General features: G+C 50.2%; 1 protein-coding gene across 3 annotated transcripts in view; it reads left to right on the top strand.

Annotated features, from left to right (window-relative positions):
• The window catches only part of NEURL1B (neuralized E3 ubiquitin protein ligase 1B), a gene marked incomplete at both ends in the record, with an annotated part of 97,254 nt that overhangs the window by 55,012 nt on the left and 18,135 nt on the right, over positions 1-24,107 (top strand). For 2 of the 3 annotated variants that reach the window (XM_082490060.1, XM_082490059.1), the window contains one exon: positions 9,954-9,984. The exons of the other annotated variant lie outside the window; for it this stretch is intronic. In XM_082490060.1, the coding sequence (XP_082346186.1) occupies positions 9,954-9,984 (31 nt within the window). Of the gene's footprint in view, positions 1-9,953; positions 9,985-24,107 lie in introns of those variants that run through there. 3 annotated transcript variants of the gene reach the window in all.

The raw sequence follows: 24,107 nt of genomic DNA, 5'->3' as shown, positions 1-24,107 counted from the left end.
CTGTCAGGGTATAATTTGCTTTTCATTACGCACAAGCACTGGATAAATTTCTAAAAATTTCTGCACTGGGCCTTTTTGACAAAAGGTCTAACCTGAAGCCTCTTGCAGATTTTTTTATTTTTTTTATTTTTTAATTAAAACAGCTACTATGATTTTTTTTCATGGCAGGGGAAGTGACAACTCTCCAGGCTACCTGCTATAGAAGAAAAACCAGGCACCATATGCAATGTAACTATCGCTCGCTCTCTATCTCAAAAATGCCGAACTACGGGAGAGAATTCGTCCCACCAAACGCCCACTAAGCACATTTTTAAAATCTGGTTTCTCAGCCTTTCAGGAAAGGAGAAGCAAAATCTAGCTATGTTCTTCTTGCCTGCTGGAACCGGGCCTCATTTCATGAAATTAAATGGCTAAGGAGGAAAAAAAAAATATATCCAAGGCAAAGATGCTATTCTCAACAAAGGGAACAGTATATGCAACGGCTTCTGCAGCATTCCTGCAACATGATGTCTTTCCCTGCAGACTCTCAGTTAGGGATTGATTGTCTAAGCAGAGAATTGCCCGATTCAGAAAGGCTTAAGGCACACTTCATGAACTGTTTGCGAAGAGGATGAATAGATGGGCATGTGTGTATATAAATCTATAAATCGTGTCTTGTTCTGCCCCAAAGAGGACAGCTGAGATTGGATTCTTTGTCATTTGATTTCGTGTTCTCGGGGCTGGGGATAAAGGCAGCAGTGTTTCACACATGGGGTCAGCATTCGATGCCGCAGCTCCAGAAGGACAATCTGTGGAAAACAGGAGATAACGTTTATTGTGAGTTGCTAGAGCTGGAGCTCACCAGGGGAATAACAACATTCACGCTGCTCTGATGTGTTCACAGTTAAGGGAAAGTCTGGTGAGTTTGTCTCATTTGGGTTCTCCTCTATACCAAAAGGCTCTTTTATACAAGCGATGCACGGGTTCTGGTTTGAAACCACAGGTGTTTGATGGCAACGCTGCTGTAAGCTATTGCTGTCCATCCTGGTCCTTGCTCCACTGTACCCATTGCTGCCTCTTCCTTCTCTTCTGTTCAGAGATGCTCTGCTGTGTTTGTGCCGATTTGGCTGGACTTTTTGACAGGCTTTGCCCCACTTTGGCACTGGTGGGTTTTGGAGGAGGGGTGTGGATGGTGGGAGTTGGCACCAACCTTAGACCTCAGAGAGGCGCTGCAGGAGAACCCTGAAAGCGCCTGTGCTGAGACCAGAGGTCCTCAGGGAGATGCTCTGAGTGGGGAGGGAGGGTTCAGTAGCCAGCTGCCCCGAGGAGCTACCACATTTGCCCCCAAGAGAACCCTCCTGCTGCTCAAGCCGGTGGCCTTCATGCCGCACTGGGGTACCAGCAGAAATGATGTTCTGCGTGGCCCCCTCCTCGGGGCGAGCTAGAGGAGGAGCCCACAGGAGGGGCAAACCTGAATCCCTCAGCCAAAGACATGTTTTCTGCCAGCTGAGGCTGTGCCTGGGGGTCATCTCTTCTAGGAAAGCACCCGGAGAAGAGCCGTTAGACCACACAGCAATGCCTATGGCGCCCCTGCGAGCGAATAGGAACCCCAGGCCCAGAGCAGCGCTGTGGCAGCGGGACATCCTGAGCCCGCTCTCGCGCTGGTTTGGGTTCTCTCCAGAAATCCCCATGAGCAGCTCTGCGATCCCACGAAGACGTCGCGGTGCCTCCATCTCCCCGGCAGCTCCGGGTGAAGGGGGCACTGGCGGCGGGATGCGCAGGCAGCAGGGGCGAGGGTGCGGGCGGCACGGCACAGAGCTGCCGCGGCGAGGCAGACCTCCACGGGCGTTTGTTTTTTTTTTTTCCTCCGAGATGACACGCTGGTGGACGGCCGCGCGCAGTCCCCCGTGCAGCCTGGGCAGGTCCGGTCCAGCCGAGCGGAGGTGCAGGGCTTTGGCGGGCTGTGCTCTGCCTCCGGCCCGTGCAGAGCTCTCCCATAGGGCATCAGGCAGCAGCCTTGTGCCTGGGTAGCCGGCACGGCAGCACGGGCATCCCCTGGGCATAGAGCTTCCCGCTCACAAATTAACTCCGAGCCATCAAGGGTCAACTCCCTTTTGCTACAATATGCGTGGAAAGATTGGGAAGGTCAAGCAAAAAGTGAAATAAGTTGTTTTGTTTTTTTTTTTTTTCCTTGATAGATTTCTGTACTATCCAGCATCCCTCTGCCCCTTTGCGCTCTCTTCTTATTTCATTTCAAGAAAAAAATCCCAAGTAGAGACTTAAGAAGTTGGTCCCGTATTTAGAAGGCGTCAGAGGTGGCATCCATCAGTTTTGTTTTGTTTTTCCACGAGCTCCTAAGATGTAAAATATTATCAGCGCCTGCCTTTAAAAGTGGCCTTTCAGTCACTGCCCTGTCTGGGGAAATGAGTAACAGGTGAGAGAGCTCACAGCACGGGCAGACATCCTATGTTTGTGTTTCTCACTTCTCATCCCTTCCCCAAAGAGCTCCCGGCGGCCAACCGTCGCTGTCTGCCTGCTTCAGCTGTCACAGCGGCCTCTCTTCCTTTACTAGGAAAAAGTTGGTCTTTACTCAGCCCCAGGAAAGGCCAGTTATCTACCCCAGATGCGTCCCAATTCTGACAGATTCGCCTTGGCAGCAGCGTGCTGCTTTTCAGAGCTCAGAAGAAACCCTCCTGCCAGCAAATATAGATCGCGGGTTTTTTTCATTTCTTCTGGATGGGTTTCTTTTTCTCTCTGGGGAGTCTCCCAAAATTCTTCCTGTGGTATTTGTGTCTCATAAAATGCATCCTCCCTGCCTGTAGAAATACTGCTCCCTGCTACTACCACACCAGGGACTGCGTGAACGGTGCAGCCATGGCCAGACTTCATGGACTAGCCGAAGGCAACGGGAGAGCTTCGGAGATGGGTACCCGGTCTCCTCCCTGCCTAGTGACCCTTTGCTAAATACGGGACAGTTTATATTTACCAAAAGCAGAGGGAATGGAAAGCTTAGGGGGGTCAGGAGTAACAGTTGCAGATGTTAGGCTCCGGGTTTGTTTGTTTGGATCTCCCGAGCACACTCTGATCCCAAACTTTTCCGCTCTGATGAGTGGGACTGGGTAAACGGTACTTTTAGTCCAGCCCGAAGTGGACAAGTGTCCGCAGCTCCCGATTCACACGCACTCCCATTTCCTCCAGGGTGGTTGCTCATCATCCTAATTGCGCATCACCCTACCTGCCAGGCGCAGCCTCTGCCCCCGGAGGTGGCCGGTCCTCCTGCTGCCGCCCCTGCCTGGGCTTCCCCCTCAGCAAATGATAGCTGATCTCGCTTCTGAGCCAACGTCGCTTGTCAAGACTACATTAACCATGCGGTACTTGGGGGATGGGAGAGGAGTTTCCCCAAGGGTTCTTATTTATCTTCTGCATATCAATGTTTACAAGAAATTATGCTCATTTTCTGAAGAGTCCCAGTTTGCAAATCTCTAGGTGTCCTGTTAGCACTTCCCATTCCTCGTGTTTCTGAACATCACTCATTATCTCCAATTAGCTTGTGACTGGTATACAGCACCCAGAGACTCCGTCCTGGTGGTTCTGACAGTACTTCCCAAGATCAGCCTGTTGCATCCGAAACAAAGTCCTTCTCCTTTTCTTCCCTTTTTAAGATAATTGCTTACACTTATGTAACATTCTTCAGATCTCCCGCGCGAACATTAGCTAACCCTGCTGTAAGACACGGGCGTCTTTCTGCTCTGCAGACGAAGCAAGTAAGGCAGAAGGAGGGTAACTAATTTGCGAAGGTCACGCAGCAATGCGGGAGCAGAGCTAGGACTGTAATTCAGATAACCAGTCGCTGCCGCACAGCACTCGCAGTCCAAATTAAGAGATTATAATGCATAATCCATACCGGTGTGCCAAGAATTCTCTAAATCATATTACACTGTCACATAAAATGATGACTCATTTGATAACACAGCCCACAACCGGTTCCTTTATGTTAAAATTACGCGGACAAGACTGGATTTAAAAAGAAAAAGGAGAGCTTGTTATGTGTGTAGTGAATGCTGAGTTATAGATGCTTTCATGGATTTTATTTTGGCCGATGCTGAAGGAGCATTTGTGAGCCTGTTTGTTGACAGTGGTGCTTGGGGCCAGAGATGCTGACATTCCACTAACAATAATAGGAACTGCCTCTGTTTGTTTCTAAATTGGAAATTCTTCCTTACATGGGCCCAACCCACCCTCCGCCCCCACCGAAGGAAAGGGCATTCGTCTGGGACTTGCAGATGGAGCATCTCCCGGCAGTGCTGGTGCCTCTGGGGCTGCAGGGTTGGACCTGTGTTCGGTCCTTGCCAGAAGCCCCTCTGCTCCCCATGCCCTAAGGAAAGGGTGGGGAACGACCCAAGGCCAGGCTTCTCTGGAGAGAAAGCACTATTTATCTGAAGCAATTAATGACACAGCAGGACAATGTGCCCAACTACACTCTTCCCAGAAAACGATGCTTTCACCGTCTCTCCAATGATGCCTTCTCTCTGCGGGCTCCACTCTCCTTCCTCCTCCCCACAGCCTCATCGTCCTCGCTGCAGCCCCGGCTTCTGCCCTTCGTGACTGCCTCTGTTGCTGACTGGGGACTGTGTTATTATACTTACCAAAGTCATTTGGGATGTGGCTTGTGCAAGTGACATTGAACTGCGTTTCACTGCCCTGTGGTTTCACCGTTTCCCTTTCCTCATTCTGCCTGGGCTGTAATTCCCATGGCTGAGGAACCCATCGTGAAGTCAGTTCTGCCAGGAATGCCCACACGTTCTTCGGCTGAGAGTTGCTCTGGCATCTCGTCAGAGATTACTTTTCCGTACGCCGCATGGCTGACGCCTGTCATAGCCACTTGCTGCACTTTTGAATGTCGAAGCGTGGTCAGGGCAGATGGTCACTGCTTCTTTTGAAGCCACAAAGGTCTTCTTTGACTATGGGACCAGTCCATCTCAGTGGGAGCTGCATTTCCCTGTCTGCGTCAGATCCCACGGGCCACCTCTGGCCCACCACCATTCTGCCCTATCTCCCACAAAATGTAGTTTAATCTCGCCAGCTTTTGGTAAATAAGCGTGCAGCGGCCAAATCTCCAGCAGGCTGTAAGGACTCGGATCAGGAAACAGCTTCAATTGCTGCGTAGTCAAGGCCAGTTCAAGAAGCTCTCTGGAAGATTTTCCTACTGTTGTACTGGAAGCTCCTGCTTCCCTTGATTTCTTAGAGGAAAAAAAAAAAAAAAGTAAACCGCAGTTTCTGTGCGTGACCTGTGGAGACCCTGCGCATCCTGTGCTAGTGCTGAGAGCAGGGGAGGAAAGTAATTGCTTTCAGCAGTTGGAAGGCGTGGGTGGCAGGATGGCTTTGCACGGTGCCGGAGGACGCTCCGTACACGCATCCCTCCTAAACAAATACCTCTTTAAATGTGTATTATGGGAATTCAGGGAACAGTTTGTGGTTTTTTTTTTTTCTCTCCAAGTAGGAGCGAGGCTTATTAGTACTCTCCTTCCATAGGTGAGGTGCGGAGGCTGGGAAGTTGTGAGATGAGTAACGTTTGCTTTTATCGGTCAGACCTGCTCTCTCCTGGACAGTCACTTCAGCCAGAAGGATGAGGAAAGGAAACACAATGTGCTGGCAGGAGCGTGACTTCTATAGGGGGAAGCACATAACACCGTTCAGCACAGCTACAGAAATGAGCTTTTTGCTGTGTGTGTGTCAGTAGGAAGGAATTATTTCCGTGATGCTGCTTGGTGCATCCATGCTGGATATGTACTTGTTGAAGAAGATGTATTGCATGTCGCTGATGTGCATGTCAGAGTAACTGTACTCTTTTAGACATGGTGGTATTTGCATGCTGGAAGAGCATTGTAGGCTCGTGCAGTCGACTCACGTATTTTTCCAGGGTATCTTTCGGCTGCAGTCTCTGAGAATTCCCAGGGAGCTCCTGCTAAGTAGGGGAGGGAAAGGGAGGTTTCAAGGTGAGATGTGATGGAAGCGGAAGGGGTTCGGACAGTCTCAGAGCTCCAGACAGATGGGGCTAAAAGAGAAATGGATGCTCCGAACATCTACGCAGATTTAGAGACACAGAGAAAAGGGGAAAAAAAAAAGAACTGAAGGTGCAGGGGTGTGAAACCGGAGTGAGAGCTGACAGCCCCCAGGCTGTGGAGCGGGATCATACGCAGCTCTGGAGGGAAACGTCTGCGAGCAGCAATCTGGCCTTTGGTAAAAGACCGAGATTTAGGGAGGTCCACAGGTTTCCAGTGGAGCTCAGCTGCGAACGAGAACAGAACTGGCCGGTTTGAGAGCGGAAGAGTAAAACTGGTGCTTGCTGGGAGGCAGCCAGCGGCAGGGGCGACCGCGCTCTGCGGGGCAGGGATGGTGCATCCCGGCGGGCAGCTGGACACCGGGATCGGAGAAGATGAGGACATCACTCCGCTCAAGCGCGGGCGGGCTGGCTGCCCTGAAGGGGGAAGACAGACAGATTTTTCAGTGTTGTATCTCCCTGTTGCTGAACGAGACAAGTCTGTCATTATTTACTGCCATCTGTTAGATAGACATAAATGGCAGCTGCTGACGGTGATACCTTACATCTCATAACGTCTTTCATCCCCCAAAACTCGAGCCCCCAAGGGATTTAGAAAGACAATGCAACCTGTTTGATGCCATAAGAAGAGTTACACCTCAGGCTGGTATCAAACAGTGGAAATTTAGCTGTTCTTTCTAAGCTGTTTGCATCTCTGGAAACGTTACATTTATACAAGCGTGTTTACGTGCCTGCTGACAGTCAGTACAGCCCAAACCCTCTCCTGAGAGGTCTGCCCTGTGCACATGGTTACAGGAGGGTTTTTTTCTGTGACAAACCTCAGGTGGAATTCATCACATTTTTGATCCAGAAAGAAAATTGTCTCTCTCTCTTTCCCCCCCCTTCCTCCCCCCCCCCCCCATGTTTTAAAGGCCTGGGTATGCATCCACACACAGTAAGGTTTAGGGGTGATTAAAGTGAAGCAGATGTCTGACATCAGCGTAATACAGAACACCTTCCAGACTTTTCCCCTTTGCATGGTATTACCCTGATCTTACTCCACCGATCCCACTAAGATGAATTTGTTACTGGGGGCAATAGAAAATGCAGAGGGAGAAGCAGCAGTAGAGTATGTGCGGCTAAAGTGCCCAGTCCCAGCAGCTGGATCCAACACAGTAAGTGGTTTGTGGCTCCTCTGCTCTGGAGCCCGGCTCCCGAGTCTGCCGATGGGGTGACCTTGTACGTGTCTCCGGGTTCCTTGTGCCTCGGTTTCATCACTTCTTATAAAATACAGATAATGTCACTCACCTTGTCTGCAAAATGGTTTAAGATCTAGTAATAAAAAAATACTAGGAAAGCGCTTAGGTGCTATTACTATTTTATATCTGTGAGAATGCAGATACCAAATCAAAATGATGCAGGTCATCCCGTCAAAATGAGGGGGAAGGGGAGTTCTTGAGAGGAGCAGCCATCTGTCAGGCTTGCAGGAGGAATTACTGAAGTGTGTTATCAATAGTTATCAAAACTTGCCGGAGCGGAAAGAATTTCAACATGCTAATGAGCTTTCATTTGTGGTTCTTTGGTCGGGACAGTTGGTTTCCTTTCTGCATTTCCTTTCTGCAGGCTGAGCAGTGACTTTGCATCGCCTTTCAGTCCCCCCTCGGTGATGGTTTCTGGTTCTCTTGTACTTTCTCAGTGTGGTTTTTGGAGAGGGTGAAGTCATCCCTGCCGAACTATTTCTCATGCTTATTGTTTTGCATTGTGTGAAGCGGGTTATTTTAACAAACTCTACATTTTTACAATGCCAAGAAGTAAGAGCGTTGATTGCATTCCTGGAGGCTGCCTGCGTGTCCTAAGGATGTGCATTTCCATTTTATTGTCTTCTATTTTTACCTCGTTTTTGGGGAGGAGGAAGGGCTGGAACACCCTCGGGACGGGCAGCGACCGGCTCTGGGCTGGTGTGGTCGGGGTGTGGGAGGAGGGACGCGGCATGTCCCCCGGGCAGCCCCCGGGGAGGTGGCATACAGCCCACACATGGCACGCACATGAGCTGCCCTGGCAGCCCCCAGGCAGCCGCAGAGACCCAGCTGCGGAGAACCCCCTCCGTCGCCTCTGGCTTTTTTAAGGCTCATTCAAACCCTAAAATAACAACTACCACTCCCTGCTGAGGGAAACCGGCCGGGATTAGCCAAAGCCTCCCATTCCCCGCTGTCTAGTGAAAAAAGGACTTTCCCCTCTGTGTCAGTAGGATGACATTGCTCCCCTGCCCTTCTCCCTGACGGGCAGCGCTCTGCTCCGGTGCGCCGCTCCGGCCCTCTGACAGCTCCGGCGTGTAGTTTACGGCTCAGGGCACCAAAGAGGGTGGGAGACATATGCTAACCTAAGAAGACAGCAGATGGGTGCAAGCGCTTTTAAGAACAGCTGCTGATGTCTCATTCGATAATCCCATTTTTAACAAATCCATATGTTGGCAAAAAGTACTGGAAGTTAGGTTTTTCTGTCCCCTCTCATCTCCTGAGCCATACTTGACCCGTTCAACATGATCTAGGGATTAAAGGCTTGTTATTTTAGCTTCCCTACGATAGATCAGAGGCTGATCTCTGCCAGGCCGTTGAGCGACCGGTGCTTGGCTCTCCCCCTCGTTCCACTTATTTTGTGTCCCAGGAGATGGGATAGTCCACAGATGTGACTTCTGCGAAGGGACACGGGGGATTTTTCCCAAGCACTGTGCACCGCAGCATCAGCCCAACGTGTTGGTTGCAGCACGTTTCGTAGCTCTGATCCTTCCCTTTCTCCATTCTTAAAACTACGAAAAGTGCCTCAGGGAAAGGCTCAGCAGCGTCACCCCTCAGCAGCACAAGTGCGGCCGGGAAGAAAAAGGAATCCCTTGCTCGTCTCTAATGGGGCTATAGACACGTTTTTACATCCGAGATCGGAAGACAGAGAAATTGTGAGGCAGATGTTGTCAATACTGCACTTGAGGCTGTCGGCTGAGGTGTCCTTCGTCACCATGGTATCGGTGTGCTTCAAACTAATAATGAATTTGCCAACACAACGCTCCTGCTAATACCCTCAATTCCCAGCTGGGGAAGCCACGGCACTGAGATGCAAAGTGGCTTATCCAAGGTCACCCCGTAAGTAACTGGCATGGAGGGGAAAAGCGCTGGGGTTACCGGCTCCCAGTGTTTCCTAGGGCAGCTTGTACCCTTTGGGAACGTTGTCCTGATAGAAAGGGCTGCCCTGCGGATAAAGCTGGAATTGCCAGCCATGCCCTCCTGCTCTCCAAACCCTCTTTTTTTACTAAGGAAGATTTTTTATTTTTTATAAGGAAGAAATTTTTATTTTTCTTCCTAAGGGAGAAGGAATTTTTTTTAAGGGATGAAGAAGATTGTTTTTTTTCCTAAGGGAGAAAGAAGTGTTTTGTTTTTTTTTTTTCTAAGGGATAAAGATTTTTTTTTTTCTAAAGGAGAAAGATATTTTTTTTTTCTTTCCCTAAGGGAGAGCGGCAAAAAGTAGTTTCCTGGGGTCGGTGGACCCTCTCGGAAAGAGCCGGGTCCGTGTTTACTCAGATCCCCGGGGCTGGCGGCTCCCGCGCCAGATGCCAGCCGGTTTTCCCCGTCGTTCCCCCCCCTTCCCCCGGTTGCGACCCCGCGGAGGGCGGAGCGCGGCCGATGCCGGGGCGGCCCCGCAGCCCCAGACGTCCCGGAAAGGCACCGGGGAGGGGATGCGGGGAGAGGGGTGTCCGCGGCGGCGTGCCGGTCGCGGCGGGGGCGTGGCGGGGGGGCGTGGCTCGGCGGCGGCGGGGGCGTGGCTTGAGGGGGCGTGGCGTGGCGTGGCGGCTGGGCGCGGAGCGCGGCGGCGGGAGGCGGGCGCTGTCCATGGCCCTGCGGAGCGCCGGGCCGCCCCGGGCTCCGCCGCGCCGCCGAGCGGAGCGATGGGCAACACGGTGCACAAGACCCTGGCAGGTACCGGAGAGGGCGGGGGGGAGGGGGGGGAGCTCCGGTGCCCCGCGGGGGGGGTGCTGCGAGTGCTGTCCGGGAGGTGCTGGGGGCCAACCGGGGAGGGCTCTGCCGCCGCCGGCTCCCAACCCCGCGCCCCGGGGCAAGCCGAATATTTAAAAAAAAAAAAAAAATTTAAAATTTCTTCTTATTGTGAATATTTGTAATGGTCCCCGCCGCGATGGGCAGCGAGGCGGGGATGCTTAAGCGGCGGGGTACGGCTTCGCCCCTGCGGGAGCGAGAAAAGCGGGTGAAGCAGCCAAAGCAGCGATCCCCAGCCTTTCAGTTGGATCCTTTCTTTTAGGGGCGGGCTTTCTCCCCCCCCCCCCCCCCCCCTTTTTTTTTTTTTAATGCAACTTTTTAATGTGTGGAGACGTTAGTTGTTCCGAGTCGGCAGAGGAAAACTGTTTGAAAGCAGTTCTGAAACGTCTGGTGGGCTGCCCCGGCTTTAAACTGCCTTTTTAAGCGAATTCTGCTCTTATGCAAGAGATGTAAATATTCTTTTCCTTTGCAAGTTCGTAATTGTGGGGCTTTTTCCTCCTCAGAGAATCGGCGCAATAGTAAAAGCAGTCGGTCTCTGTAGAATCAAGAGCACTGAATTACTGAGCCCTTGCCAGTCTGTATCTTCAGCTAGTTTGCTTTGCTTTGCTTTGCTGCTCTTGCAGAGCTCCTGCGTTGCATCCTTTGTACTTTGGGCTCCCATAAATAAAAAGGGTATTATTAAACTTATTTAAAGAAGCGGGAGGACCTATTGAACACACGCACACACACACACACACACACACACGCCTCCCTGTAATCAGCCAGGGAGCTGAATATACAAATAAAGAGAGGAATAGATTTGCATTTGGATGTGGCGTGTATTGTCTTTGCAAAGAGAGGGTGCTTGGGACCTTCAAGGCACAAAAGAAAGCTGCCAGGCTTGTGGTTTAGCTATGAACCTGTGATTAGATTTCTAGTTGCATCTCCTCTCGTTCTCAATTACATTTAAATGGGAAATTAGCTTCTTTCACAATGAGGAAGTTTTCATTTTTTTAAAATACCTCACCGACTGGTAAATAAAGGCATTGTAAAGAGTTGCATGACCTTGGCAAAAATCCATTTTGTGGGTCCGCTTTTCAGCTAGAGGCAACATCAAGGGGCACATGCAGAAAAAGAAAAAAAAAACAACACCTGGGAGAGCCAGGGAAATATCCTTGGGTCAGGGGAGGTTACGTCGGTAAGGCTAGAACTTCCCAAAGAAAAAATATCTGTACCTTCTGGGACGTGGGATCTAGCTGTGAGCTCTGTTCCAGAAGGCTGCGAGTTGTATCAGCCGTTCTGCCTATTGCTAGAACAGTCTCTCCTGAGCAGCCTTCATACGCACAGCCTTACACACGTGAATTTAAAAAAAGGGATGACATCAGTTGTACCGCAGTTCTGTGATTAAAGAGTTCCTCGCGGTGCTTTCAAAAGAAGTCGTTAAGGAGTAAAAGTTTGATGGAGAAATCTGAAGACTTGATTTATGTAGACCTCCCAACTCTAACGTTGTTCTGGTGGCCTAGAAAATTTCCGTCCAGAAAATCCAGCCTAGAAAATCCGTCCTGCCAGGTGGAGACCGTCTGTAAGGATTGCTTTGCTGGGGATAGTCCATTTGCAAACATTTGTCAAATTGCGCAAGGCAAAAACATGCAGGACACTTGAACACCGTTTGCTAATATGCTGGACGATGCTGAAAATGTGTCTTTTCCCCAAATTCAGCCGTGTTGAGTTTTTACAGAGCAACAACAGTCAAAAGAAGCTGCTAACCTGTGGCTGCGGAAGAGATTTTGGATGTTTGCAATTTGGAAGTTTATAAACGTATTTTGTCAAGTTGGACACAATTCAGCAGTTTTTCATATTGATGTGCTCGGATGCATTGTTTGTCTTTCATTATCCAAATGGCTTTACGGAGGGAAGCAGGTTTAGAACTGTTCTTGGAACAGTCCATTTGAAAATTATAAAGTTTTTCTGGACGACTGCTTTGTTGGATGAAATCCTATTTATAAATGCTATGACTGTTTAGAATGACTCAAAGACAATCAATCAGAATTAAGTCTTTCCTCTTCTTTGTCCAAAATGCACCTCTTTCTTCACCCCCCTGGCAGTCTGAGCAGTGCACTTCCACTCTAATTTTAAATTTTAAGAGGAATTGCTCTCCCTGTCCCATGGGCTGAAGTAGTTTATTTAGTGAAAAAAAAAAACCAAAAACCAGAACACCCCCAAACTGAAATATGCCTACCTGTTGTGTTAAATCAATTAATTGTAGAAGCCTACAGATGTTGTTCCCCTTGCGCCGTTTCATTCACTGTTAATAGCTGAAAGTGGAAAATGTCTTTCCATTCTGATCAAATGTAGAGGAAATGTGGAGGGACCATCATCATTTGGCTCCTGGAAAAGCTGAACAATCAACAATTCAGGTTTTACATAGAAATGGAAATACTCTTCTCAAACAGTGGAATTCAATTTTAAATCCTATTGAACTCAGTTCAACTCATTTTTATGCCTAAATTTGCTCGAATATGTTTTCTGTGCTTGTTGCATCTTTAAATCCTTGCACAGCCTCACCCTTTCTCTCCACATTTCCATGCGATGATACAAGAGCACACGCTATCGGTGCCGGAGAAATTTGTATCAGGAGCTTGGGAAACTTGTGTTTGCCAAGTGTCTGATGGTTAACACACAATGGATGAAGGCTTTTGTCAAATTAACAGCGAGGTTTCTAACCAGAGTGGTATTGAAATGAGTAATAGGCTGGGGCTAATGAAAGGCAGCTTCTATATTTGAACCGGTTGAGGAGGCATTTGAATGGGAAAGAGCTGAGATGTGTCAGATACGCTTAACAACGGTCCTGAGGTGGTGGTGGAAATCGCTCTTATCTAGATGACAGCTAAATGATACGTGACACGTTCCTCCAGCAGGACGGCTGCCTCCGTTGCCGACCCTTATTCTGTCCCCGGCGGCAGAATCTCCCACTCCCATCTCCAGCGCGGTGTGGGGATCTACGTGCGGATGTCGATATTTTCTTGCCTCCCTTCCCCACACCGCTGCCCGTTGTTCCGAGGCGGTTTGCGGGCAGGTGGTTAGGCAAGAGTGAATTCTTTATTATTGAGGCACGCCGTTTTTCTGTCTCCTACAGGTGATAAACTAGGTGTGCAGCATTGCAGCCGACGGGCGGAACTTGTCCTGACCTGCAGCGTGGGCTGGGAGGCCGCGTGGGTGTTGGTGGTGGATGGGTCGCATACCGACATGGGGCTTTGTGGCTGCTGGTACCCGCGGGGCTCCTCACAAGAGTGGCTCTCTTGGGTCAACTCGCCGGTGAGCGAGGCAGCAAGCAGCGCGCGTCCGCACCCCGCCGTCGTGGATGGGGCTGATTTCTCCGTGCTAATTGCTTTCCTCGGCAGACGCTTTGAACAGGGCTCAGAAAATGGTTCGTAGCCAGATGGGGGCGTGGAGCCTCCCCCTGAAGATGCAGGGAGCCCCGCGGTCGGCGAGGACGGGCAGGATGGGAGGGGTGAAAATTCCCCTGACCTGGCGAAGCCCTTACACGGAGCTGCAAGGTGCCGGGAAAAAAAGCGAAGAATGACATGTAGGAGAGTCGGGCGGGCAGCGGGTGTCCTTGCGGTGCGCGGCAGCTCGTGGTGGGAGGGTGAGCAGGGACAGCTGCTGCCGCGGGCAGGCAGGGCGGGCAGGGCGGGCAGGGCAGGCAGGAGTCACTCACTGGCCAAAGCACGAGTGAAGGACTTTCCAGTTGGGATCCAGTTGTTGATCCTGGCCCAAATAGGGTCATTGGTATGCAACAAAGGAGCCAAATTCCCTTTTAAGAATCCGGCTGGGATCTGGTTGCAGAGCTTCTCCCACCGCCTTCCTCACAACTGCGAGGAATACCAAGTATGAGTGGCATTTGTGTCTGGTAAACACAAGGGAGAATGGGGCTTGTTCTGGCAGAAGTGACTTCGATTTCTTATTTTCAAGAAATTATTTTGTATTCTTAAGAGAAATGCTTTCTCAGCGAGTCAGAAATCCCAAGTGTAGACCTTCACCGGGCTGGTGCTCCCATCTGCCAGTCTTCTGCAAAACGGTGATGGTTGTAGGGTCCCGGTTGCAGTAACGCAGCGGGAATTCATAGCTTGTGGGTAAAATGCGATGTTTCTGCTTGTCCTTTTTAAAGTACTGGTGCCTGTTATCATAATAGCAAAGACCGTGTAGTGGGAAGACATTCAGTGCGTTTCCCAGGGGTTAAAATCTCAGCTTGAAGAGCATTTTCATTTAGATTTGTTCTCTGGCCCCTCCTCCCCTTTAGCTGCTGGTGATACACTGTAGGAGGAGTTCTCAGTATTGTGAGTGGGGAACATGAAATTGTTTGGTTTGGTTCCCGTCTGACTTCAACAAAACTACGAAATAACGCTTCAGGTTGTTCTGGTTTGAGTGAAAAAGGTACCTGTTCAGACCAGTTTTTGGTTTGGGTTTGGTTCAGCTCCGATCAACGCTGATTGCAGGTGTTAATCCTGCCTCAATAACAGCCCGATTTTGCCCGATTTTCTGCCTCTTTTAGTCCAGGAGTTGAGGTTTCTGGAGCCTGTCATTGATTTTGCCGCTGACTCCCTGTGTGACCTTTGAGCAAGTGGCTTTATCGTAGTCTTGCTTTGTATGTAAGGGAGGTAGGAAACACTGTTTGGCTCACACGGGTATATGAGAGTTAATTAATTAACATGCAGGCATGAAACATCTCCAGGGGGAAGGTCATAGAAGCGCAAAAAAAAAAAAAAAAAAAAGATTAATTCGCTGCTTCTTTCTGCTTTTCCACTCTTCAAAAGGAAACCTGTGAAACTGCTCAGCCTTCCCCATGATTTAGAGCTGGAACAGGTTGATCGTACACCGAGGACTATCTTTAACCAGCCTCGCGCAGGACGTACCCAAAAATGTGCTGCGGCCAACTGGCGCAGTTAATTCAGCGCTACCGTCGGCATCTCGGCTGTTGAGGCTGGAGAAACAACTGCAGGTGAATGGGGGAAGGCATCGCCTGTCAGGACGGTGCTAAGTGGGGCTGTGTGTCGTGCCCCGGGGCCGGTGTGCCCTCAGACGCGCGCAGCACGCTGCCAAGTGTGGCATTAAAGCCGGAGCTTTTCCTCGCTCCCCGCGCTCGCGCTGGAGAGTGCCGGGCAGGTGCCCTCTCTTCTGTTTTATTGTTTACGCTCCAGAGGGGAATTGCTTTCCTAAGAGGTAGGATATCTGGCAAACAGCGCTTTTTCCCTTTTATTTCTGTAGATAATCGCGGCAGGTCGGAAGGACCTGCGCGTCACCATCTGACCCTACTGTAGATTGCTTAAAATCACCCCCCTGGGTCCGTGTGTGTAGGCAAAACTCGTACGGAGCCCTCACTGCAGGGAAAGGAAATTGCTGCTTCCCGGCACAGTATAATTTGACAACCTATGAAGGTGCTTAAGTATGTTTAAGGTGTTTAACTTTAGGCAGTCAAGTCTGAATGTGTGGGCATTAGTGGGTTTTTGACATGAAAAGGATGAGTCACCTTGGAGCTTATGCCGTGCTCCTCTCCCCATTCTAGTAAGGATCCTCCTTGCCCGTCACGTTCAATGGCTTTTCAATTAGGAACGCAAATAAGCACGTTGGTCCTCGTTAGCTCCAGTGGATTTAGAATTCAAGCTCACTGAATTTCGGAGTTGCACTTTTGGGCAGTCCGCGTCCTGCTGCACAGTTTGCCAGGGAAGGAAGCGTTTTCTTTCTCCTCAGCATCCCGCTGTTTGCTGAGCCGATCCGTGCGGGTTGGCAGCTAAAATAAGAGCAGGCTTTCCTAAGGCGGAGCGTGCGTGTCACCGTGATGGATGTGGTGGGTTCAGGAGAGAAGCTGGGAAGCAAATCTGCTGAACCGGGCAGGGGCAGAGCTAGCGCGAACCCGGGAGCGGGGGTTTCATGGGCTGCAAGACAGGACGAGGCCAGGTGTGATCCCCCGAAACACGTGTCAGATCCCATCTGAGTTTCCTTATGGGGAAGGCGTGTGCAATCTCCCCCATCTCTTCTCTTTGTGTTTCCGTCTGTCTTATCTCCTTTGTTTGTCTCCTTTCTTGGGCCCGGAGCAGTTTGGCATCCCCGAGCCAGCTCCTTGCCGCGGCAGCCAAACCGCAGGGCTGACTCACCACGTGCACCTTCCCTGCTCCTGATGAGCTCCTCGGCCACACGCTCATCCTGTTGGGGCCTCCTGCCATCAAAATACAGCTTCGCCGGCAAACCGTCCTCCAGGCTCTATCCAGAGGGCAGATGTGCGCTCACTTTCCAACAAGCGCAGCAAGAGGTGGGAGCCCGAGGGCTGGCGGAAGGGACCTGGCTCCCTGTCCCATCTTGGGGAGGTTCTTCCGTCCGCGGCAGCTGGAGGAAGTTTAGCAATGGGGCCGTTTCCATACTTTGTTCTGTCTTCTCTTTTAGGCAGCTTCTCCGCCCTTGCCCTTGGTGTTGCTAATCTGCTGCGTCCTGGAGGGGACTGACCCTGCGTCAGTAGTCCATATGTCCGCTTGGTGGCCCTGGTGCCACTAGGTTGTGAGGTCCCACCACTTGACCATGCTGCAAATCCAGCAGGACTGCCCAGAGGCGTTAGCTGGGGCAGCCCCTTCCCAATGGTCCCTTAGATAAGATGTGTGACTACGGAAGGACATTCTTGGTGGGAAGGAGATGCTGTTTACTCTGGTTTGCTCCATATTTTGATGGTGGGTGTATTTTTTTCCCCTCTGTATGTTAAAAAGCATGAATCACTGGCACCCAGATGTCTGGTTGAAAGCTGTATCTCAGCATACCTATGCCAGCTTTTCCCTTCAGACCTGGATGCCCGGTTGTCTCAATTACTGAGTGCCGGAACATTAAATTCCTGGTGTCTGAACAGTTGAAGCGGGGCTTTGGGGAGGAGTGAGGGAGGGGAAAGCGATTCCTTGCTTGTTAATTTGTTTTTGCCTGTGTGTCCAGGGAGATACCTTCCTCTGCTTTGTGTAAGCAGGGCTCGCTTTCCACCCAGGAGGTTTTTTTTTCTCTCTCTCTCGGTGCTTTCAGACCTCTGGCAGTGGAGCAGCTCAGAGATCTCCTACTGAGAGGATCTGACCCCATCCCTTTCCCTGCACCACAAAACCACGTCTTTTTTTTTCCTTTCTACACCAACTGGACTGGTGTAAAGAAACGAAATCAGAAGATAAGAAATGAGTTCTCGCTTGCTGCTGGAATAACACAGGAAGATTCTTTAAAGAAAAAACGGTTTAGCTGCATTTCAAAGCTTTTCAGTGCAGCAGGGAAATCACATTTAGGATTTTTTAAGAGCTACCGATGCTTTGAAGGGAGGAAAATGGATGGAGTTGTGTTTGTAGCGTTGTCGGCTAGATAGTTGCGTATAACAGGTTTCCTTTTCGCAGTTTTCTTGTTTGACCGTGGATATTTAAATAATAATGAGATTTTTGTACTTTAGGAATTCTATTTTAACCATCTATTTGTCTGTGACTCCAGGTTTTTCGTGATTGCACTCCTGATGGCGTAACGTCTTATGGCTATGTGGGAGAAATAAACAGACTGCATAAAAGCAAAGCTCTGTTTTTCACTGCCCGTGTAGTAACACAGGGAAGACAGTCAGTCAAGAGAGACTTTCTCTGAGTGAAAGTTTTCCGTCAGGTTTCCAAATGTCAGGGAAAAAAGTTGTTTGACTTTTGCCCTCCTCCATAACTCGAGTGTTAAATCTGCCAAGCCCTGCCTTGACAAGCCAAAGATAAAAGATAGAATATCCCATTTGGCAGCAGAAATGAAATAATTTCATTCAGGTTTATCTCTCTTTCCTCGGCGATAACTAGCACTGTGGCAACAGCTTTTCTCAGCCTGTTATCTGTTTTGGTCTCATCGGGGCACCGGCTTCTCAGCTTAACATCTTACGTAATTTATGGAGTGGAGTTCAAAAGTTATCTCCTCAGCGTGATGCTAAGGCTGAAAGCATAATTCCTAATGAGGGGAAATTGCTATTTCTTGGGGTCTTGAACTTGACACGGTTGGATAGAGGCTTTTTTTGGTAACAGAAAACACTTGGCGTTTGAGATCTGTCTCGTCTAGTGTCCTGAGGGTGGCCAAAATTGCTGCTAAGAGGAGCATCTAAGAGGCTGCAGTGAATTACAGGCTTTTTGGGAGAAGACAGGACCAGGACCTCTGAGCACGCGCTGTCCAGAAGGCAGCCGAGCAAGTTAACACCGAAGGAAAGTGTCGGTGGAGTGCAGTATATTGGAATATCTGTGTGACTGGAGGTCTTGAAGAAGCTTGTTACTGATCAGCGAGGAATGGCGTTAGTAGAGGTGGTCCCATCAGAGGGTAAAGATGGGCTAGATAATCCCTGCAGGCTCCCGCCAAAGAGGTGTGCCCCCAAGAAACGCCTCTTCAAGGGGCTGTTCTTTGGTGGTCCTTTCCTCAAGACACCGTCAAAAACTCTTGAGTGCTTTGTCCTGCAAAGTGAAAGGGTTTCTAAGTATGAAAACTGAAATCATTTACAGACTGGCGATTGCTTCGCTGTTAGTGATAAAGAGCGTTGGCTGGTATATTGTGCGGTGGCCATTGTGCCGGCACGGAGATAACCTGCATGTGATGGTTCACGGGGACAAACTACACAATGGAAAGAGTGGCTTGGCTCTTATCTGACAACCGGCGTTGGGTTTGCTCTGGAGCACGATGCCCCTCGGGACTCTGTGGTGGCTGTAGTCCTGAGCAGGAGAGGCCGGGGATGAGCCCGCGGGGACGCGGCACGGGGTCTGTAGGAGAGCCCTGGGGGCAGAGAGGGCTGAAAAACAAAAGCTGGAACTGAAACCGTGGGTACGGGGAGGGAAAGCTCGATGCCAGCGGAGCTTCCCTGGGCTTGCACGGAAGAAGGCTTGCAGGTATTTCAGTATGCCAGGCATTTTGGTTGATCTCTCCCGGAAAGGAGATGTCCTTTGAAGAGTAGGAGGCAGATCTTCACACTGGCATCTGATTTGTGAGTCTTAAATAGCAATTACTGGGTGATTTGCCAGCAGCAGAACAGCACTGCTTGTGCTGCTGATGTGATCAAAGGCAGAGGGTGAGAAGGACAGATGCTTCACAAGTCAGAATTTCAAGGAAATCCATCTCGGTTAAAGTTTATAAAAACCGATCTTAGCCAACAGGCCCTATAGCGTGTCTTTAAATACCACAGCCTTGAAGAGCAGTCTGTACTGAGTCATGCCCGGGGATTGCTGTTATTAGGGGAAATTATGAGGGCTAGGAAAAGGCAGAGCAAGATACAACCACACACACACTCACACAAAAAGACCAAATGCTGATAAGTATCCAAAATCAATCTTCTGAGTCTGGGTGCCGTTTCCAAAAAATGTCGGAGTGCCTCGGGGCAGCCTTGGTCCGGTTGCGGTTTGTTGTGCCCGTCAGCAGCGGTTGTGCCGCGCGGCGGACGCTGCCCTGCCATGGACCGGCTTGGCAGCCGCCAGCCCACGGGGGAAAACTTACCTCTCGCTTCACCTTGTGGGTTCAGGGATCTGGCAACAAGTGCTTTTGTATAAGACCTTTTGTATACGTGGGATTGTGCAGGAAGAGATTTTTTTTTTTTTTTTCCTGAAATAAAAATGCCTTCTTCCAAATTAGCTCAGTTTACTGCTCACGGTACCCGCTTTGAAAAGGCACGTGAGGATGCCAAATACCAATGTCGGCACATAGGCACTGGCAATAATGAATCTACTGCCCATTTGCACCCTGCCTCGTTCCAAAATAACTTACGTGTCTAGACAAAGGATGCAGCTCACCTGCAAGGCTCGGCTATCCCCTCTGTTTGTTTTGCTATTGCATAGTAATTAAGATATTCATTTATTTTAAAGGATTCCAAGGAATGCCTCTGCAACCCCAATGTTTATGTAAGAGAGAAAGAGAAATTCATAATTTATTGAATTTGTATGTGTTCTGCGGGGATTATTCATTGGAGAAACGTACTAAGTGATTTTTTGTATCCTAGTAACCAACTGTGGTTGCTTTTCCATGAATAATCTTTGTAGTTTAACCTGACCAGCCAGATCTAGAAGGGAAAACTCAAGTAAATTAAATTTATCAAGGCAAATAATTACAAGGCACAGATAGCTTTTTGCAGGTGAGAGAGAACAAATTCTTTTCTCCCTCATTTAACTACATAATGATCAGATTGACAGATGCTGTCTGGAGAGTCGGATTTTACCGAGTCGAACAATAGCGGAAGTTTGAGTCGTTAGGAACTAAACTTCAAAACTTGATTTGTTTAGTATTCATAATTAATGAATTGCTTAAAACAGTGCCTTTCCTCCCTCAGACAAGAAAGGCGATGGTTTTCAGCGCTTCCTAACAGCAGTGCAGATCCTTTCCCTTCCGCGTGGCGGGGGGTGCCGGGGTGGGGAGCCCGGGGCGGGGGTCCCCCGGGGCTGCGAGCGCCTGGCTCTGCTGCCACCTCCTCTGCCTCGCACGGGCGCCGTGAGGCTTAGTTAGTGAAAAGCTTTGCGAAGCCCTTTCTCCCCGAAACGCCAGCCCCACGTGGAACAGCCGGAGTTTATCGCTTAATAGAAGCGCTCGCGTTTTTCTCCTTCAAAATTTATTTTGGTTAAGAATTAGCCCCTTCTCAAAACTGAGTTTCGAGGGACCGTGTTTCTTTTGAAATGCCTCTTGCTCTTAGAAATATTAAAAGCTAGTTTTAGAAGCAAAACAAAAATAAAAAATTGCTTTGCGGCTCTCTGAACGTGTTTACTATTTCCCCCACCCTCTTCCAGCATTCAGCTGACCATCTCTGAGCAGAGGGCAGAGGTACATTCCTTCCAGAGAGGTCAAAACCGCTTCTCATTTTAAAACAAACTATTTTCAAACCATCCTTTTGGATGCATTCCCATTTAGTAAATGTTTATATACCCATGCAAAATAACTGCACTCCTGTAAATACTGAAATCTATGGGCACGCCAGTAGAATCAGTCACCAAACCACGTCAAGCAGCCCTTAGCCAGTTGCTCAGATTTTCCTTTGAGATGAGATTAACGGCACAACCTCCTGAGACAGTCCCAGAAGGAGGGAGAAGCTTTCCTTGTGTGCCTCTGGAGCTTGACCGTATTTTCCCCCTCCCTGGTCTGCTCCCCGCCTCTCCTGTCCCGAACACAGCCCCGCATCGAGCAGTCCTTGTTTCCTCCTTTGCGACGGACTAAAGGTGATGGGCTGAAATGTCGGGTAGATCAGTGCTGAGGACCTTTCGGTGCTCATATTCCTGTGTTTTCCCTTTCTGTGCCGATATTCCTGCACTGAGCCAGGGCGTCACTTTGGAGCGGTTGCTGTTGTGCGTCTCCCGCCGTCATTCCCACCGCAGACTCATCACCCCGGGTCTCCGCCCTACCGAGTCAACGCTCTTCCAAAGCTCTCCCTGCCTTTTTCGAAATCTTTTTCGGCGGGGCTAACAGTGGTGCTGGGAGCACTAGCTGTGACTTGGCGCTCTCTGTGACCGTGAAAAAGTAGCGAAGGGAGCGATGCTGCCTTACAGCTCGCCGCTCCGCTGCCTCGGAGGGTTGTGGGTTTGGGGACCTGAAATGCTTTTTCTCCAGGGAAGTGACCGTTTCCCCGAAGAGGTGTTGGGGCAAGACATGGCTGGTGGCAGAGGGGGTGTTTGGGGTGCAGCCACAGCACTGCCTTGGATCCGCGCTGGGAGCAACCCCGGGACTATGGTGTGGGGGTGATGATCAAGGCAGCCGTGCCAGCTCAGCTCCGTCCTTCTGGTGGCCCTCTGCAACCTTGGGCGCATGCGCTGCACCGGGGCTTTGCCTGATGTGGACATGTAGGTGTGACAAAGAGAAGGAAGAAACCTCCCCATCCAAAATGCCGTGGGCCTGCCCTGCTGTCTCAGGACGGGAAGCTGCAGAAAAAATTATCAAATTCAGCAGTTACTGCTATGAGAAACGAGACATCAACGTGAGGCAGATGGGAAGGACAGGAGCAATGGTCTGTGCTTTGGTATTCCTTGAGGAATACCCTTCCCGTGCTGGGGGAGGCTGCCGGTGCTGCCTCCGGCTTGGAGAGGTCCATGGCTTGGCTGGTATTGCCCCACCAGCAGCTCCTCCTTATCAGGCACCACCTCAAGCTAATAAGATGCTGTTTTGCAGCATCTTGTGTTCTCCAAGCCAAGGAAGCGTTGCAGTCGGAGAGCTTTTACGTGCCGTTAATACCTGACCCTGTGGCACTGCCTGTGTGCAGGTGAGGGCTCCTGGTGGTTTAGGAATGGCATGAAACGTTTCTGCTATTGATCCTACTTGACCGGGGCTGGGTAGGTGGGTGGGGGCAGGGCTCGAAAAACCTAAAGGGGCACAGGAGGATGTGCTGCTGTCTCACGGAGCTGTGCATGCGTAGGAAGCCAGGCTGGAAAGCATCCCCAAATTCACTGCCGTCAGGCAGGCAGCTGCTCTGCGCTGGGGCTGTCGATGGGCAGAAGTTTTGCTGGTCCCATGTCCCAGGCTCTGTCTGAAAAAAACCCGCTGCGGTGCTAATGAAGGGGCTTTCTCGTTAGGAACCAGTGTTCTTAAGCATATCAGCACACACAAAAGCGTGGAAATGGGGGGGGTAAGGAGGGCTAGGTCGGGGCAGGCGTTTGGGGCGTATGGGGTACATCCCAGGGTGATGCTGAGGACAGGCTGTGCTGCGTCCCCGCCTCTTTCCATCCCCGTGTCTGCCACGAGGGACTCTTGTAAGCAGCAGGCTGGTTTCTCCAGCAAAGGGTGACGAGTTTGTCTTTGGTGGGTGCTCTGGTCTGCCTGTCCATCAGACAGCTACCAAAGCGCACGCACACCTTGCTGTGGTACACACGGCACGTCGGTGCTGGAAGTCCTCCCTGGACCTGAGCCAACGGAGCTGTGCCAGGGTGGACACTGCCCACTGCCCTTTAGATGATTTTCAGTGTTATTTTTAGACAATCTTGAGTGCAATTCGCCTTAGCTGAAGCCAATTCCTCGATGCGCTGGCAGGCGAGGGGTTGGGCGGAGGGGAGCGTGCCTCCTCGGGGAGAACGTGCCTTTCTGAGGGATGCGGGGACGTTTCGGGGAAGCCGAGCATCTCCCCTCCTTCTGCCAGCAGCAGAGCGCCGCAACGGGTGAGCTGCTCAGGAGAGGGCTCTCCTGCAGCTCTTCAAGTGACCGCTCACATTTGGCGTTTCAAGAAGGGTGAGCGGTGGCACTGGTAACACCCAGCGCCCTCTGGATGTGGAACCACGGGAAAGCCCCCGTGTGGGTCCGTTTTGATGAATTCAGCCTTTCCGTACATTTGGCATCCCTTTTTCAGCAAGTTTCCAGCTCAAAAATCCCTGGGACATGGTGCGAGTGGTGCTCGCAGCATGGGAGACACTTGGTGCCATCTATTTCGAAGAAACAGAGGGACAGCGTGTAGTCACGCCGCTGCCCGTGTTTTAGGGGGGCCAGAACCACCAGAGACTCCAAGCTGTCAACCTGTAGTTGTATATTCTTTGCGTGGTAATAAAATTTTGTTCTACCAAAAAAGAGAGGAAAAAAGAACCAAAAGAACCACCCAAAGAGAAACAAATTCTTTCTCTCCACAGTTTTTCATATGTGATTTATAGGTGTGTTTTTCCAAGTAAATCCAAACAAGGCCAGTGAGTGACTCGGAATTAGAGTTTGATTCGGTTAATTGAAACAAGAGCCATCTGGGTGGAAATGGGAGGTTTCAGACAGCTGTTTATATTGTTTCATGTGGGATTTCTAAAATTTCCGATTCCATAGTTGCTAAGGAACGTGCCGTTTGACTGTACAGTGGGGTTTTAAAGGTGTAAATGATCTATGAAGAATAAAAAAAAAGAAGTAAGACTATAAAAAATACAGAAACAATAAAAATATATATAAAAAATAGCAACAGCTTGCAGCTCCGTGGTAAACTGTTATGAAGGCATTGACCAAGCACGCTCTGCTGAGCGATGGTCCAAGCTCCACCTTGAGAAGGTGGGAAAACATGATGAAACCCAGTGTTTTGTATTGCCTGGACCCCTCCTGGCAGGCAGAAGGGCACCCACGGGTGACCGCTG

This window comes from Vanellus vanellus (assembly GCF_965231255.1).
Source record: "Vanellus vanellus genome assembly, chromosome: 13".
In the NCBI taxonomy this organism is placed as follows: domain Eukaryota; kingdom Metazoa; phylum Chordata; class Aves; order Charadriiformes; family Charadriidae; genus Vanellus; species Vanellus vanellus.
This window is presented reverse-complemented; position numbering and strand designations above follow the sequence as displayed.